Source organism: Chlorocebus sabaeus, chromosome 5 (genome assembly GCF_047675955.1).
Source record: "Chlorocebus sabaeus isolate Y175 chromosome 5, mChlSab1.0.hap1, whole genome shotgun sequence".
Lineage (NCBI taxonomy): Eukaryota > Metazoa > Chordata > Mammalia > Primates > Cercopithecidae > Chlorocebus > Chlorocebus sabaeus.
Window position 1 is genome coordinate 28,281,413 of NC_132908.1, and position 12,513 is coordinate 28,293,925.

Below are 12,513 nucleotides of genomic sequence, written 5' to 3' on the forward strand. Positions count from 1 at the left end.
TCCCAAAGTGCTGGCATTACAGGCGTGAGCAACTGCACCTGGCCCGTATTAATGTTTAGAACATGAATTCCAGGAGGCAGGCTAAGTCTATTCAGCTTGTTCATAAGCTTTGGTCAACCCAAGAAACGAGTGTGTGACAAATGGCACCTTTTGGATAGTGGTAGTGACTTTGATGGTTTGAGCCAGGAAGCTGCGGAGGAAGGGTGGGCAGGCTGTGGGCAGTCCTGGGAGGACTGGGAGGAAGACCAGGCAGGGCTGTGTGCTCACTGAGCCTCCGCCCTCTTCCTTTCAATCTCCGATAGACTTCTGCCTCCTACTTCTCCTTTTCTGCCCTTCCTTGCTTTGGCGGCTTCCTTGGGGTTCCTCAGTGGCGCCTGCAACCCCCGGTTCACCTCCTTCCAGGTTCTGGCTCCTTCCAGCCATGGCTCTCAGAGTCCTTCTGTTAACAGGTGCATGGGGGTGGGGCGGGGGACTCTGGGTGGGGAGGAGGGGAACTTTTGGGTCTGTCATAAAGAGAGGGCCCAGAGTATGTAGGATTCAGTCTGGGGAGAGGCAAAGGGGATTTGGGGAAGGAGAAAGGGTTCAAGAAGAAGCAGGGAGAACAGCTAGACCCAGACAGGCTGGCCAGGGAAGCCTGGATGAATGACCACATTCATGGACTGTACAAGGCTGCTTGGTTGGTCCCCTTGCTTCACAGATGAGGAGACGGAGGCCCAGAGAGGAGAAGTGACATGGCCCAGGGTGCACAGCAAGTGTGAGACCCCCTTCCTGAGTACTTCCTCCTGGATCCCCTCTCACCATCTCCACTTTGCCTCCGGTTCCATTTTCCAAGGACCCGGGTACAAATGTTTGTTGAATGACTGATGAATCAAAACGATTTGAGTTTGTTTCCTTTTATGCTTGTATGTTGTGGAAAATGAAATTCTCCACAAAAGGGAAGGAAATGCTTGAGAGCTGCATAGGAAGGAAATTATCTAATTGAGAATGCATAGAAACTTCACTGTTGGGCAAATCATGATTGTGGTGACACTGGGGGAAGAGACCATTTGGGTGCTCAGAAGGGAGGCTGGAATTCAGAGCGGGACTGGACGTATCTCATGACAGCAGTTCTTAGGTCAGGAGTCAGCGAACAGTGGCCTGGGGGCCCGATATGGCCCACCACCTGTTTTTGCACAACCTGCCAGCCAGAGGTTGAAGATGAACACTGACAATCGATTTGATGATAGGGAGCATCACCCCCAAAGAATTCTATTTGTCCCATTCATAAACCTGTATTACGAACAAATTGTACTTAATCATTCGTTTGGAATTTCCCTAATGACAAATTTGTGGAAGTATTTTCTGTCTTGTTGTATGAGTACTTGTGCAACATATTCTATCAGCCTCTTGGCCTGCAAAACCTAAAATTTACTATCTGGCTCTTATAGAAAAAGTGTGCTAATCCCTGCCTCAGGCTATCAGAGCTGTACCTGGGAGGCAGACATCTGGATGCTGGGTTAGTTAGGGTGACTGAATGGACGGGAAAGGGAATGGAGCCGGAAGACACGCTGCTATCTCTCTCTCTCTCTCTCTTTTTTTTTTTTTTGGATACAGGGTTTTGCTCTGTTGCCCAGGCTGGAGTGCAGTGGCATGATCATGGTTCACTGCAGCCTTGACCTCCTGGGTTCAAGCAATCCTCCCACCTCAGCCTCCTAAGTAGCTGGGACTACACGCACTTACCACTACACCTGGCTAAATTTTTATTTTTTGTAGAGATGGGGGTCTCACTGTATTGCCTAGACTGGTGTTAAACTCCTGAGCTCAGGTGATGCTTCCACATCAGCCTCTTAAATTATTGGGATAACAAGCGTGAGCCACCATGGCCAGCCATTGCTTTCTTTTAAATTATTATTATTATTATTATTATTATTATTATTATTTTGTGTGTGTGTGTGTGTGTATGTGTTTTATTTTGAGATAGGATATCTCTCTGTTGCCCAGGCTGGAGTGCAGTGGCACAATCAGGGCTCACTGCAGCCTCAACTTCCTGGGCTCAAGTGATCCTCCTGCCTCAGCCTTCTAAAGTGCTAGGACTACAGACGTGTACCCCTGCCCCTGGCTGGCATGCTACTTTCCTCTGCTTCACTCTTCCCCCATTCTCCCTTTAGCCTTGACCTTATGTCATGGGTTCAACCTGGACACTGAAAACGTAATGACCTTCCAAGAGAACGCAAAGGGCTTCGGGCAGAGCGTGGTCCAGCTTCAGGGATCCAGGTGAGACCCTCAGATGGAGCCCCCTTTCTCAGTGCTTTCTCTCCAAGACTTACATACCTGAAAAAAATCAGCGATTTCGTTGAGTGATATTTTTGAATAGATAAATCAATTCAAAAGATACAATAAATTTATCTTTTGAATTTACAGTGTTCTAAATTCAAAAGATGCAAAAGGGCATAAGAGTAAAACTCTCTTTCTCACTCCCTTCCCCCAGTTCCCTTCCCAGGAGGGACCTGACGAATGGTTTCTTGTGTATTGCTTTGGGGAGACTCCATGTGTACATAACACATACACGTTCCTTCCCTCAGCCAACACACCATGTGTAGCACACATTGTACTGCAATTAAGGCCTGCCTGCAGGCTGCTGCCTATTTTTGTGAATAAATTTTATTGAAAACAACCCCGTTCACTTGTCACTTACCGTTTATTGCACCCCCCGCCTCCCTCCCTCCCTTCCTTCCTACCTCCCTCCTACCCTCTCTCATTCCTTGTTTCCCTCTTTCCCTCCTTCCTTTCCGCCCTTCTCTCCCTTCCCTCCCTCCCTCCCTCCCTCCCTCCCTCCCTCCCTCCCTCCCTCCCTCCCTTCCTTCCTTCCTTCCTTCCTTCCTTCCTTCCTTCCTTCCTTCCTTCCTTCCTTCCTTCCTTCCTTCCTTCCGTTTCTTTATTTCTTTCCTTTCTGACATGGTCTTGCTCTGTCACTCAGCCTGGAGTGCACTGGTGCAATCATAGCTCACTGTAGACTCAAACTCCTGTGCTCAAGCAATCCTCCCACCTTACCCTCCCGAGTAGCTGGGACTACAGGCATGTGCCAGCACACCTAGCTACTTTTTTGATTTTTTTGTATAGACGAGGTCTCACTCTGTTGCCCAATCTGATCTCAAACTCCTGGCCTCAAGTCATCCTCTTGCTTGGGCCTCCCAACTTGCTGGGATGATAGGCGTAAACCACTGTGCCTGGCTATGGCCACTTTTGAGCTGTAATAGCAGAATCCAGGAGCTGTGATAGAGACTGTATGCACCCCGAAGCCTAAAACATTTACCTTTACAGAAATAGTATTTGTGGAGGTGATAGTACCTTTCCAGAAGAAGGGGGCTGGTCTCTGCTCTTTGCTTTTTCTCCCATAATACAGCCTGCTGATTTGACCTGATAAGTCCATTAATTCCATGTTATGCTTGCATTGCATGCCATAAATTTGGAGGTACTATAATTTACTTTTTTTTTTTTTTTTTAAGAGACTCGCTCTGTCGCCCAGGCTGGAGTGCAGTGGCACGATCTTGGCTCACTGCAACTTCTGCCTCCTGGGTTCAAGCCATTCTCCTGCCTCAGCCTCCTGAGTAGCTGGGATTACAGGCTTCTGTCACCACGCCCAGCTAATTTTTGTATTTTTGTAGAGACGGGGTTTCACCATGTTGGCCAGGTTGATCTTGAACTCCTGAGCTCAGGTGATCCACCTGCCTTGGCCTCCCAAAGTGCTGGGATTACAGGCGTGAGCCACTGCACTTGGTTTGTAATCCCCTTTTACATTACATTAGATCTCTTGTTAATGAACATTTAGATTGTTTCCAAACTTTTGCTGTATGAACAATGCTGTCATTCTGCACATGTGCAAGCCTATTTGGAAGTAAAGGCTAGGACTGGGATTGCGGTATCCTGGGGTGCATGAGCACGTGCAATTTTAATAGATTTTTCCAGATCACCCTTTACAGAAGTGGCAACAATTTACACTCACACCAGAAATTCATGAAAATACCTACTTCCTCATACTCCCTCACTCATTTGCCAACTCAGTGTGCTATCAAACTTACTGATCTCTGCAAATTGAATAGGTGAGAAGTAGTATCTTAATTTAGCTTTAAATTGCTTCTTTTTTTTAATGAGAGAGGTATTTTCTGTGAACATGTTTTTCTTCTCTGTTGGCCATTTTTCAATTTTTTTTTTTTTTTTTTTTTTTTTTTACTAGTTTGTACAAGCTTTGAGTACACTGAAGGAAGTAGTCTGGGGTATGAGTTGTGAATCTCTCTCCTTTGTGTAGTATTTTTCTTTTGAATATGCTTATGGTAGTTTATCACATACAGAAATTTATTTATTTATTTATTTATTTATTTATTTATTTATTTATTTATTGAGACAGAGTCTCGCTCTGTCACCCAGGCTGGAGTGCAGTGGAGTGATCTCAGCTCACTGCAACCTCCGCCTCCTGGGTTCAAGCGATTCTCCTGCCTCAGCCTCCCGAGTAGCTGGGACTACAGGTGCATGCCACCACGCCTGGCTAATTTTTTTGTATTTTTAGTAGAGACGGGGTTTCACCATGTTGGCCAGTATGGTCTCGATCTCCTGACCTCGTGATCCACCCGCCTCGGCCTCCTGAAGTGCAGGGATTACAGGTGTGAGCCACCATGCCCGGTCCAGAAATTTATTTAAAATGACTGTGTGGAGGCCGGGCGCAGTGGCTCATGCCTATAATCCCAGCATTTTGGGAGGCCGAGCTGGGCTGGTCACTTGAAGCCAGGAGTTCAAGACCAGCCTGACCAACATAGCGAAACCTCATATCTACTAAAAATACACAAATTAGCCAACCATGATGGCACACACCTGTAATCCCAGCTACTCAGGACGCTGAGACAGGAGAAACGCTTGAACCCGGGAGGCGGAGGTTGCAGCAGTGAGCCGAGGTCACATCACTGTACTCCAGCCTGGGTGATGGAGTGAAAATCTGTCTCAAAGAAAGAAAATAAATAAAAATAAAACTAAATGAAATGACTGTGTGGGCCGGGTCCAGTGGCTCATGCCTGTAATTCCAGCACTTTGGGAGACTGAGGTGGGAGGATTGCTTGAGCCCAGGAGGCAGAGGCTGCAGTGAGCTATGTTTATGCCACTGGACTCCATCTTGGGTAACAGGGTGAGACCCTGTCTCAAAAAAGAAAAAAAAGAAAAAAAAAGAAAAAAAAAGTTGGCCTGGGACTGCAGGTGTGTACCACCACACCTAGCTAATTTTTAAAAACCTTTTTGTAGAGATGGGATCTCGCTATGTTACCCAGGCTAGTTTCAAACTCCTGGCCTCAAGTGATGCTCCCCCCTCAACCACCCAAGTTGCTGGGATTACAGGCATGAGCCATGGTGCCCAGCTTGAATTGAACTATTTTTACTTTTAAAATTTATTCACTTATTTTTTGGGACAGAGTCTTGCCCTGTCGCCCAGGCTGGAGTGCAGTGGTGCTATTTTGGCTTACTGCAACCTCTGCCTCCCGGGTTCAAGCAATTCTCTTGCCTCAGCCTCCTGTCTAGCTGGGATTACAGGTACGCACCACTACACCTGGCTAACTTTTTGTATTTTTAGTAGAGACGGAGTTTCACCATGTTGCCCAGGCTGATCTTGAACTCCTGAGCTCAGGCAATCTGCTCCCCTCGGCCTCCCAAAGTGCTGGGATTACAAGCATGAGCCACCGCGCCTGGCCCTATTTTTACATGACTTCTGGTTTTTGTGTGTCATTCTTAGGAAGACCTTTTCTCATTCTGAGTCTTAACATTTTTCCATTTTTTTCTTCACTAATTCTTCCTCCTAGTCATGGGAATTCAGGAATCAGGGTATGGGCCCCCACCTTCCTCTAGGTGGCAGAGCTTCTTCTGTGGTCTCCTTCTCTCCCCACATGTTGGAGTTTTCTCTATTTCCACTTCTCCCCACAGGGTGGTGGTTGGAGCCCCCCAGGAGATAGTGGCTGCCAACCAAACGGGCAGCCTCTACCAGTGTGATTACAGCATAGGCTCATGCGAGCCCATCCGCCTGCAGAGTGAGTCACCGCCCCGCCGGGCCAGGACTGGGATTCCCCCTGTGAACACAAAGGGACTTGCCAGGCACTCCTGTGTGCTGGAGGATCTGTGGTGGGGGCACAGGTGTCTGCCTCCCTACCCTCTCCTCTGCCTGCAGTCTCTCCCCTAGACATCCCCAGGCAATCCCTCCATGTTCCTTTCTTTCCCAAGATCTAGGATCCCCTTTCACTGTCAGACCTCCTTGTCTCCCACATGGAGGTGATCCCTGCCCAGCTCTTCCACAGCCTTCTCTGTCCCCACCGAGGGTGACCTTGCCCATATCTGTCCCCGCAGTCCCCGAGGAGGCTGTGAACATGTCCCTGGGCCTGTCCCTGGCAGCCACCACCAGCCCCTCCCAGCTGCTGGTGAGTGGCCCTGGATCAGAGGAGCATCCTAATGGGGGTGTTTGGGGGCCCATGCATGGTGGGGCGGGGGGTCTTGTGGAGGGTGGAGGTGTTGGGGTACAAGGACAGGAAGCAGGGGCAGCCCCTTCCACTGGCTCCTTCCCCCTAGGCCTGTGGCCCCACCATGCACCAGATTTGCAGTGAGAACACGTATGTGAAAGGGCTCTGCTTCCTGTTTGGATCCAACCTACGGCAGCAGCCCCAGAACTTCCCAGGGACCCTCCGAGGTGGGTTGCATTTGGCAGAGGGAACAGATGGGCAGCAAAAGACCAGGGGAGGGGGCAGGACTGAGGTGACATCTGCTCAAAATCTGGGCTCTGGGTGCAGAAGGGTAGGGGAAGTGGGTCCCATTGGAGAGGGAGGCTAAGGAGGTGCTAGGGTCTTGCACTTTAGGAAAACTCCTTGGCTAGGCACAGTGGCTCACACCTGCAATCCCAACACTTTGGGAGCCCAGGAGTTTGAGATCAGCCCGGGGAATGTAGCGAGACCCTGTCTCTAAAAAAAAAGAAAAAAAATTAGCTGAGTGTGGTGATGACCACCCGTAGTCTTAGCTATTTGGAGGCCAAGGTGGGAAGATTGCTTGAGGCCAGGAGTTCAAGACAAGCCTGGACAACATAGGGAGACTCTCGTCTCTACAAAAAAAAAAATAATAAAAAAATTAGCTAGGTGTGGTGGCACACACCTGTAGTTCCAGTTACTCAGGAGGATCACTCGAGCCTGGGAAGTTGAAACTGCAGTAAGCTATGATTGTACCATTGTACTCCAACCTGGCTGACAGAGCAAGACCCTGTCTTTAAAAAATGAGTCCAGGTCACACTGCAGAGCAGGGAATGGCGCAAGGTGTCGTTGGCAGGAGGTGGGAATCTTGGGAACCATCTTGGGGGGCTGCCTTCCAGACCCCTGTTCCCCAAACCTCCATTGATTGAGATTCTGAGCGACTGTATGGACTTTTTTTTTTTGAGGCAGAATCTTGCTCTGTCACCCAGGCTGGAGTGCAGTGGCACTATCTCGGCTCACTGCAACCTCTGCCTCCAGGGTTCAAGCGATTCTCCTGCCCCATCTTCCCAAGTAGCTGGGATTATAGGTGCCCGCCACCACGCCCGCCTAATTTTTGTATTTTTAGCAGAGATGGGATTTCACCATGTTGGCCAGGCTGGTCTTGGACTCCTGAGCTCCGGTGATCTGCCCACCTCGGCTTCCCAAAGTGCTGGGAATGAGCCAGGGAATGAGTGGTGGGCATGAACCACCGTGCCTGGTCAGGGTGCATGGATCTTTCCAGTTGCTTTTTCCCACTGCTTTGTTCAATGGCTCTGCCATCTTTTTGCTTGTCTTCATGTTGATTCTGGCACCATAGGCGAATGTTTCTCCCTTGCATGTTTTTTTTTTCTTTCTCAAGCCCTGTTCCTCTATACTTCACCCTCTACAGATAATCCTCCTTCCCCCACAGAGAAAACAAAAGCTTCGGGCATGGACTCCCTCCACTTTCCCCTTCTCTTATTTTATCTTAATAAACGGTTTTCCAGTCTTCACTGGAATTTGTTAGGCAAATTCTGAAAGAGCTATAACACTGCACTTTCTCCTTTTTCTCAAATTTCCATAAAGACAGCACTCCTGGCAGTGACTCACTGGTTTTAGAGGAAGACCTGTCTCTTCTCCGTTCCATGACTAAATTCTTCCATCTGGACTTTTGAGAGTCTCTCATGTACCAACTAAGGTGATCACCTGTCTTCCTTTTTTCTTTTTCTTTCCTTTTTCTTTCTGAGACAGGGTCTTGCTCTGTCCCCCAAGCTGGAGTGCAGTGGCACAATCTCAGCTCACTGCAGCCTCTGCCTCCCAGGCTCAAGAAATTCTTGTGCCTCAGCCTCCGGAGTAGCTGGGATCACAGGTGTGCATATGCTGATTTTTGTATTTTTTGTAGAAATGGGGTTTCACCTTGTTGCCCAGGCTGGTCTCAAATTCCTGGGCTCAGGAGATCTTCCCATCTCAGCCTCCCACAGTGCTGGGATCACAGGTGTGAGCCACTGCGCCTGGCCCAGCATCTCTTGAATCACTTGTTTTCTCTCTAGGACATTTAACTTCACCCTTCCTCTGGCTGTAAACATTCTCATTCTACCTGTATCTGAAAAATGATCAACCACCACAATTGATAGCCATGAAAATGATCTTCTCTCTTCCAATCTCCTCATCTCCTGCCATCTCTCCCCACCCTCACCACCCAAACTTCCTGAGTGCATTCTCTTCACCCCTGGCTGGCCTCCACCTCCCTCTCCACCTAGGGGCACTGGGTTCCGGGTTCTCTTTTCACCCACGTGTTCTTCTTTCCTGAAATCACCCAGTTCTGTGGCTTCAGCTAACACCTCTACCTCTTTAGACCTCACTCTCAGGGTTCAAGACTACTTCTTTAAAAATGTTTTCATTTATTAAAAAACATATAACACATACACTTGGTTCAAAATTCGAAAGGGTGCGGTAGCTCACACCTGTAATCCCAGCACTTTGGGAGGTCAAGTTAGGAGCATTGTTTGAGGCCAGGAGTTGGAGACCAGCCTAGACAACATAATGAGACACCATCTCTACAAAAAAAAAAAAATTAGCCAGGTATGGTGATGTGTGCTTGTGGTCTTAATTATTCAGGAGGCCTCCCAAAGTGCTGGGGTTACAGGCATGAGCCACTGTGCCCTGCCAATCTTTCTAAAATACAAAACAAATCATCTCACTTCCTTTTCTAAGAACCTTCTGTAGCTCCCCATTGCCTACAGATAAAGCCAAACTCCTTATTGGAGTAGAGAGGCGCTTACCCGCTGTTCTTTGCTTGATGCCACCGCTGGGTTTCCATTGCCATCACATACGTTTGCCCCTGTAGTGCTGTTTCCATCGAACAGCATTCCTGGATTCTGCCAGGATCCTTTTGAGGCCCTTGTCCCATGTATCAGTAGGAGTCTCAGCTGGGACCAAAAGCACATTCCAGTAATGTAACTGCCCAAGGGGTTCTCTTTGCCTGCTGCCTAGACAGAGCCGATTCATCAAGACAGCAGAATTGCAATAGAGAAAGAGTAATTCACACAGAGCCGACTGTGCAGGGGACCAGAATTTTATTATCAAGTCAAATCAGTCTCCCTGAGCATTTGGGGAGCAGAGTTTTTAAGGATAACTTGGTGGGTAGGGGGAGCCAGTGAGCGGGAGTACTGATTGGTCAGGGATGAAATCATCGGGAGTCGGAGCTGTCTTCTTGGGTTCAGTCGGTTTCTGGGTGGGGGCCACAAGATCAGATGAGCCAGTTTATTGATCTGGGCAGTGCCAGCTGATCCGTCAAGTGCAAGGTCTGCAAAATATCTCAAGTGCTGATTTTAGGAGCAGTTTAGGGAGGGTCAGAATCTTGTAGCCTCCAGCTGCATGACTCCTAAACCATAATTTCTAATCTTGTGACTCATGTTAGTCCCCAGGCAAGAAGGAGGTCTGCTTTGGGAAAGGGCTGTTATGATCTTTGTTTAAACTATAAACTATAAACTATAAACTAAGTTTCTCCCAAAGTTAGTTCAGCCTACACCCAGGAATGAACAAGGACAGCTTGGAGGTTAGAAGTAAGATGGAGTAGGTTTAGGTTAGATCTCTTTCACTGTCTCTGTCATAATTTTGCAAAGGCAGTTTCAGTAAGATTTATTTACAAAGAGGGGGGTTTATTTATAAAGGGAGTAATTATAAAACTGTGAGAGATCTAAGGGAGCCATCAGGGACTTTGCAAGCCTTGGGCAAGCAGGTCTGTTTTCACCCCTGGGCTTATGGGTTGAGGGGAGGGAGAGCTCACCAGGGTCTGGAGAGAGTCATGTGGGGCTGGCCTCCTTCTGAGGAACAGTTGGTCTTTTGTGAAGGACATAGCTGTGCCCAAGCAACCTCAATGGGAGAACACCCGGACCTCACTGTCCTCCTCCCTCCAGTCTTCTGTTGAGTCCCCTCGTCCACCAAATCCAATGGGAATCCAGAGGGCAACAGAGTCCTGGTAATGGGGTCCCTGCAGGTTGACCTCCCAGGCCACAGAGCTGAGTGGCGATGGGTAGAAAGTGGATTTGGGGATGGGGCAGAAGGCAGAGGAGCACATTCCACATCGCTTTATGTGTGTGTGTGCCATTCTCTTTTCTAGAATCTATTCCTTTTGTTTATCTGGCAAATGAATCCTTCCTTCCTTCCTTCCTTCCTTCCTTCCTTCCTTCCTTCCTTCCTTCCTTCCTTCCTTCCTTCCTTCTTTCTTCCTTTCTTCCTTTCTTTTTTCTTTTCTTTCTTCTTTCTTTTCTTTCTTTCTTGTCTTGCTCTGTGACCCAGGCTGGAGTGCAGTGGTGCGATCTCAGCAACTTTTTGTATTTTTAATAGAGATGGGGTTTCACCATGTCAGCCAGGCTTGTCTCGAATTCCTGATCTCAAGTGATCCACCTGCCTCAGCCTCCCAAAGTGCTGAGATTACAGGTGCGAGCCACTGTGCCCAGCTGGGCAAGTTATTTCCTGTTCTTCAAGATCCAGTCAAACATCACCACATTCCCTGATTCCCTTGGGCAGAATTAACGAAAATTTTCCATACTCATTTGCTCTTGTTTGTTTACTACTTATTTATTTTTTAGAGACAAGGTCCTTCTCTGTGGCCCAGGCTGGAGTGCAATGGCGTGATCATAGCTCACTGCAGCCTCAACCTTTTGGGCTGAAATGATCCCCCACCCTCAGCCTCCTGAGGAGCTGGGACTATAGACATGTGCCACTCTGCCAGGCTAATTTTTAACATATATGTATATATGTTATAAAAAATATATATTTTATAGAGACCCCATCTCTATAATATATATGTTTTTATATATTATATAACATATATATATATTTTATAGAGACGGGGTCCTATATTCTCATTGTTCAGCAGAGAGCTGACATACAAAATAGCCCAAAACACCAGTGTCAAATTACTTGATTCATACTCTTTTTCCCCTTCCTCAGGGTGTCCTGAACAGGACATCGTCTTCTTGATTGACGGCTCTGGTAGCATCAACCCACGTGAATTTCAGCAGATGAAGGATTTTGTCTCGATCATGATGGAGCAATTAAAAAAGTCCAAAACCTTGGTGAGGGTTCATGGGTAGGTTAGGGAAGAGCCCACACAGGGCTGGAAGATACATGGCAACCGGGCCACCACGTTCTCCTCCCAGTTCAACTGCAGACGTTGCCAAATTGACAATCGATTGTGGTTTGCCTTCCTGAGTCTCTTTTCTGCTCTACTGGATGCAGTCTCAGCATTCTTTCAGCCTTTTATAAAGCGGGCAGCTCTAATTGTTAAGGGTTGGCATGGCAGATGGAGCCCACATGTCATTGCTGGCTGAGTTCTATTTTCATTTTTATTTCTTATTTTTTTGAGACAGAGTCTTGCTCTGTCTCTGAGGCTAGAGTGCAGCGGCGCAATCTCGGCTCATTGCAACCTCCGCCTCCCGGGTTCAAGCAATTCTCTTGCCTCAGCCTCCCGAGTAGTGGGGATTACAGGCGCATGCCACCACGCCTGGCTAGTTTTTGTATTTTTAGTAGAGATGGGGTTTCACCATTTTGGCCAGGCTGGTCTTGAACTCCTGACCCCAGGTGATCCACCCGCCTCGGCCTCCCAAAGTGCTGGGATTACAGGTGTGAGCCACTGCTCCTGGCCGCTGGCCGTCTTCTAGTATTGAGGAGAGATGGGAGCTGCTGGCAGCTCTCTGTCCTGGTGAGGCAGGGGATTAGGGGCAGTGCAGAGGAGGAATTTGGAGACTGGAGTGTTTAAGATCTTTGTGGAGCTTGCTGGGAGATGTCTGAGAGGTGGGGGCACCTTCTCCAGCATCACACCAGCCACCCCCTCCGCAGTTCTCTTTGATGCAGTACTCCGAAGAATTCTGGACTCACTTTACCTTCAAAGAGTTCCAGGGCAACCCTAACCCGAGATCACTGGTGAACTCAATAACGCAGCTGTATGGGCGGACACACACGGCCACGGCCATCCGCAAAGTGGTGTAAGCTTCCCCACCTTCCCCTTTTCGCTTAGGATGGAGGG

General features: G+C 48.2%; 1 protein-coding gene across 2 annotated transcripts in view; it reads left to right on the forward strand.

Moving 5' to 3' along the window:
• Positions 1 to 260: 260 nt before the first annotated feature.
• Positions 261 to 12,513, forward strand: part of ITGAM (integrin subunit alpha M) — a 79,867-nt gene continuing 67,614 nt past the window's right edge. Inside the window, exons 1-7 of one of the 2 annotated variants that reach the window (XM_007990737.3) lie at positions 261 to 449; positions 2,148 to 2,253; positions 5,938 to 6,041; positions 6,355 to 6,425; positions 6,574 to 6,691; positions 11,439 to 11,563; positions 12,327 to 12,472. In XM_007990737.3, coding sequence (XP_007988928.2) covers positions 422 to 449; positions 2,148 to 2,253; positions 5,938 to 6,041; positions 6,355 to 6,425; positions 6,574 to 6,691; positions 11,439 to 11,563; positions 12,327 to 12,472 — 698 coding nt within the window. In that variant the 5' untranslated portion in view covers positions 261 to 421. The remainder of the gene's footprint in view (positions 450 to 2,147; positions 2,254 to 5,937; positions 6,042 to 6,354; positions 6,426 to 6,573; positions 6,692 to 11,438; positions 11,564 to 12,326; positions 12,473 to 12,513) is intronic. The other variant, XM_007990746.3, reaches the window with a different exon arrangement.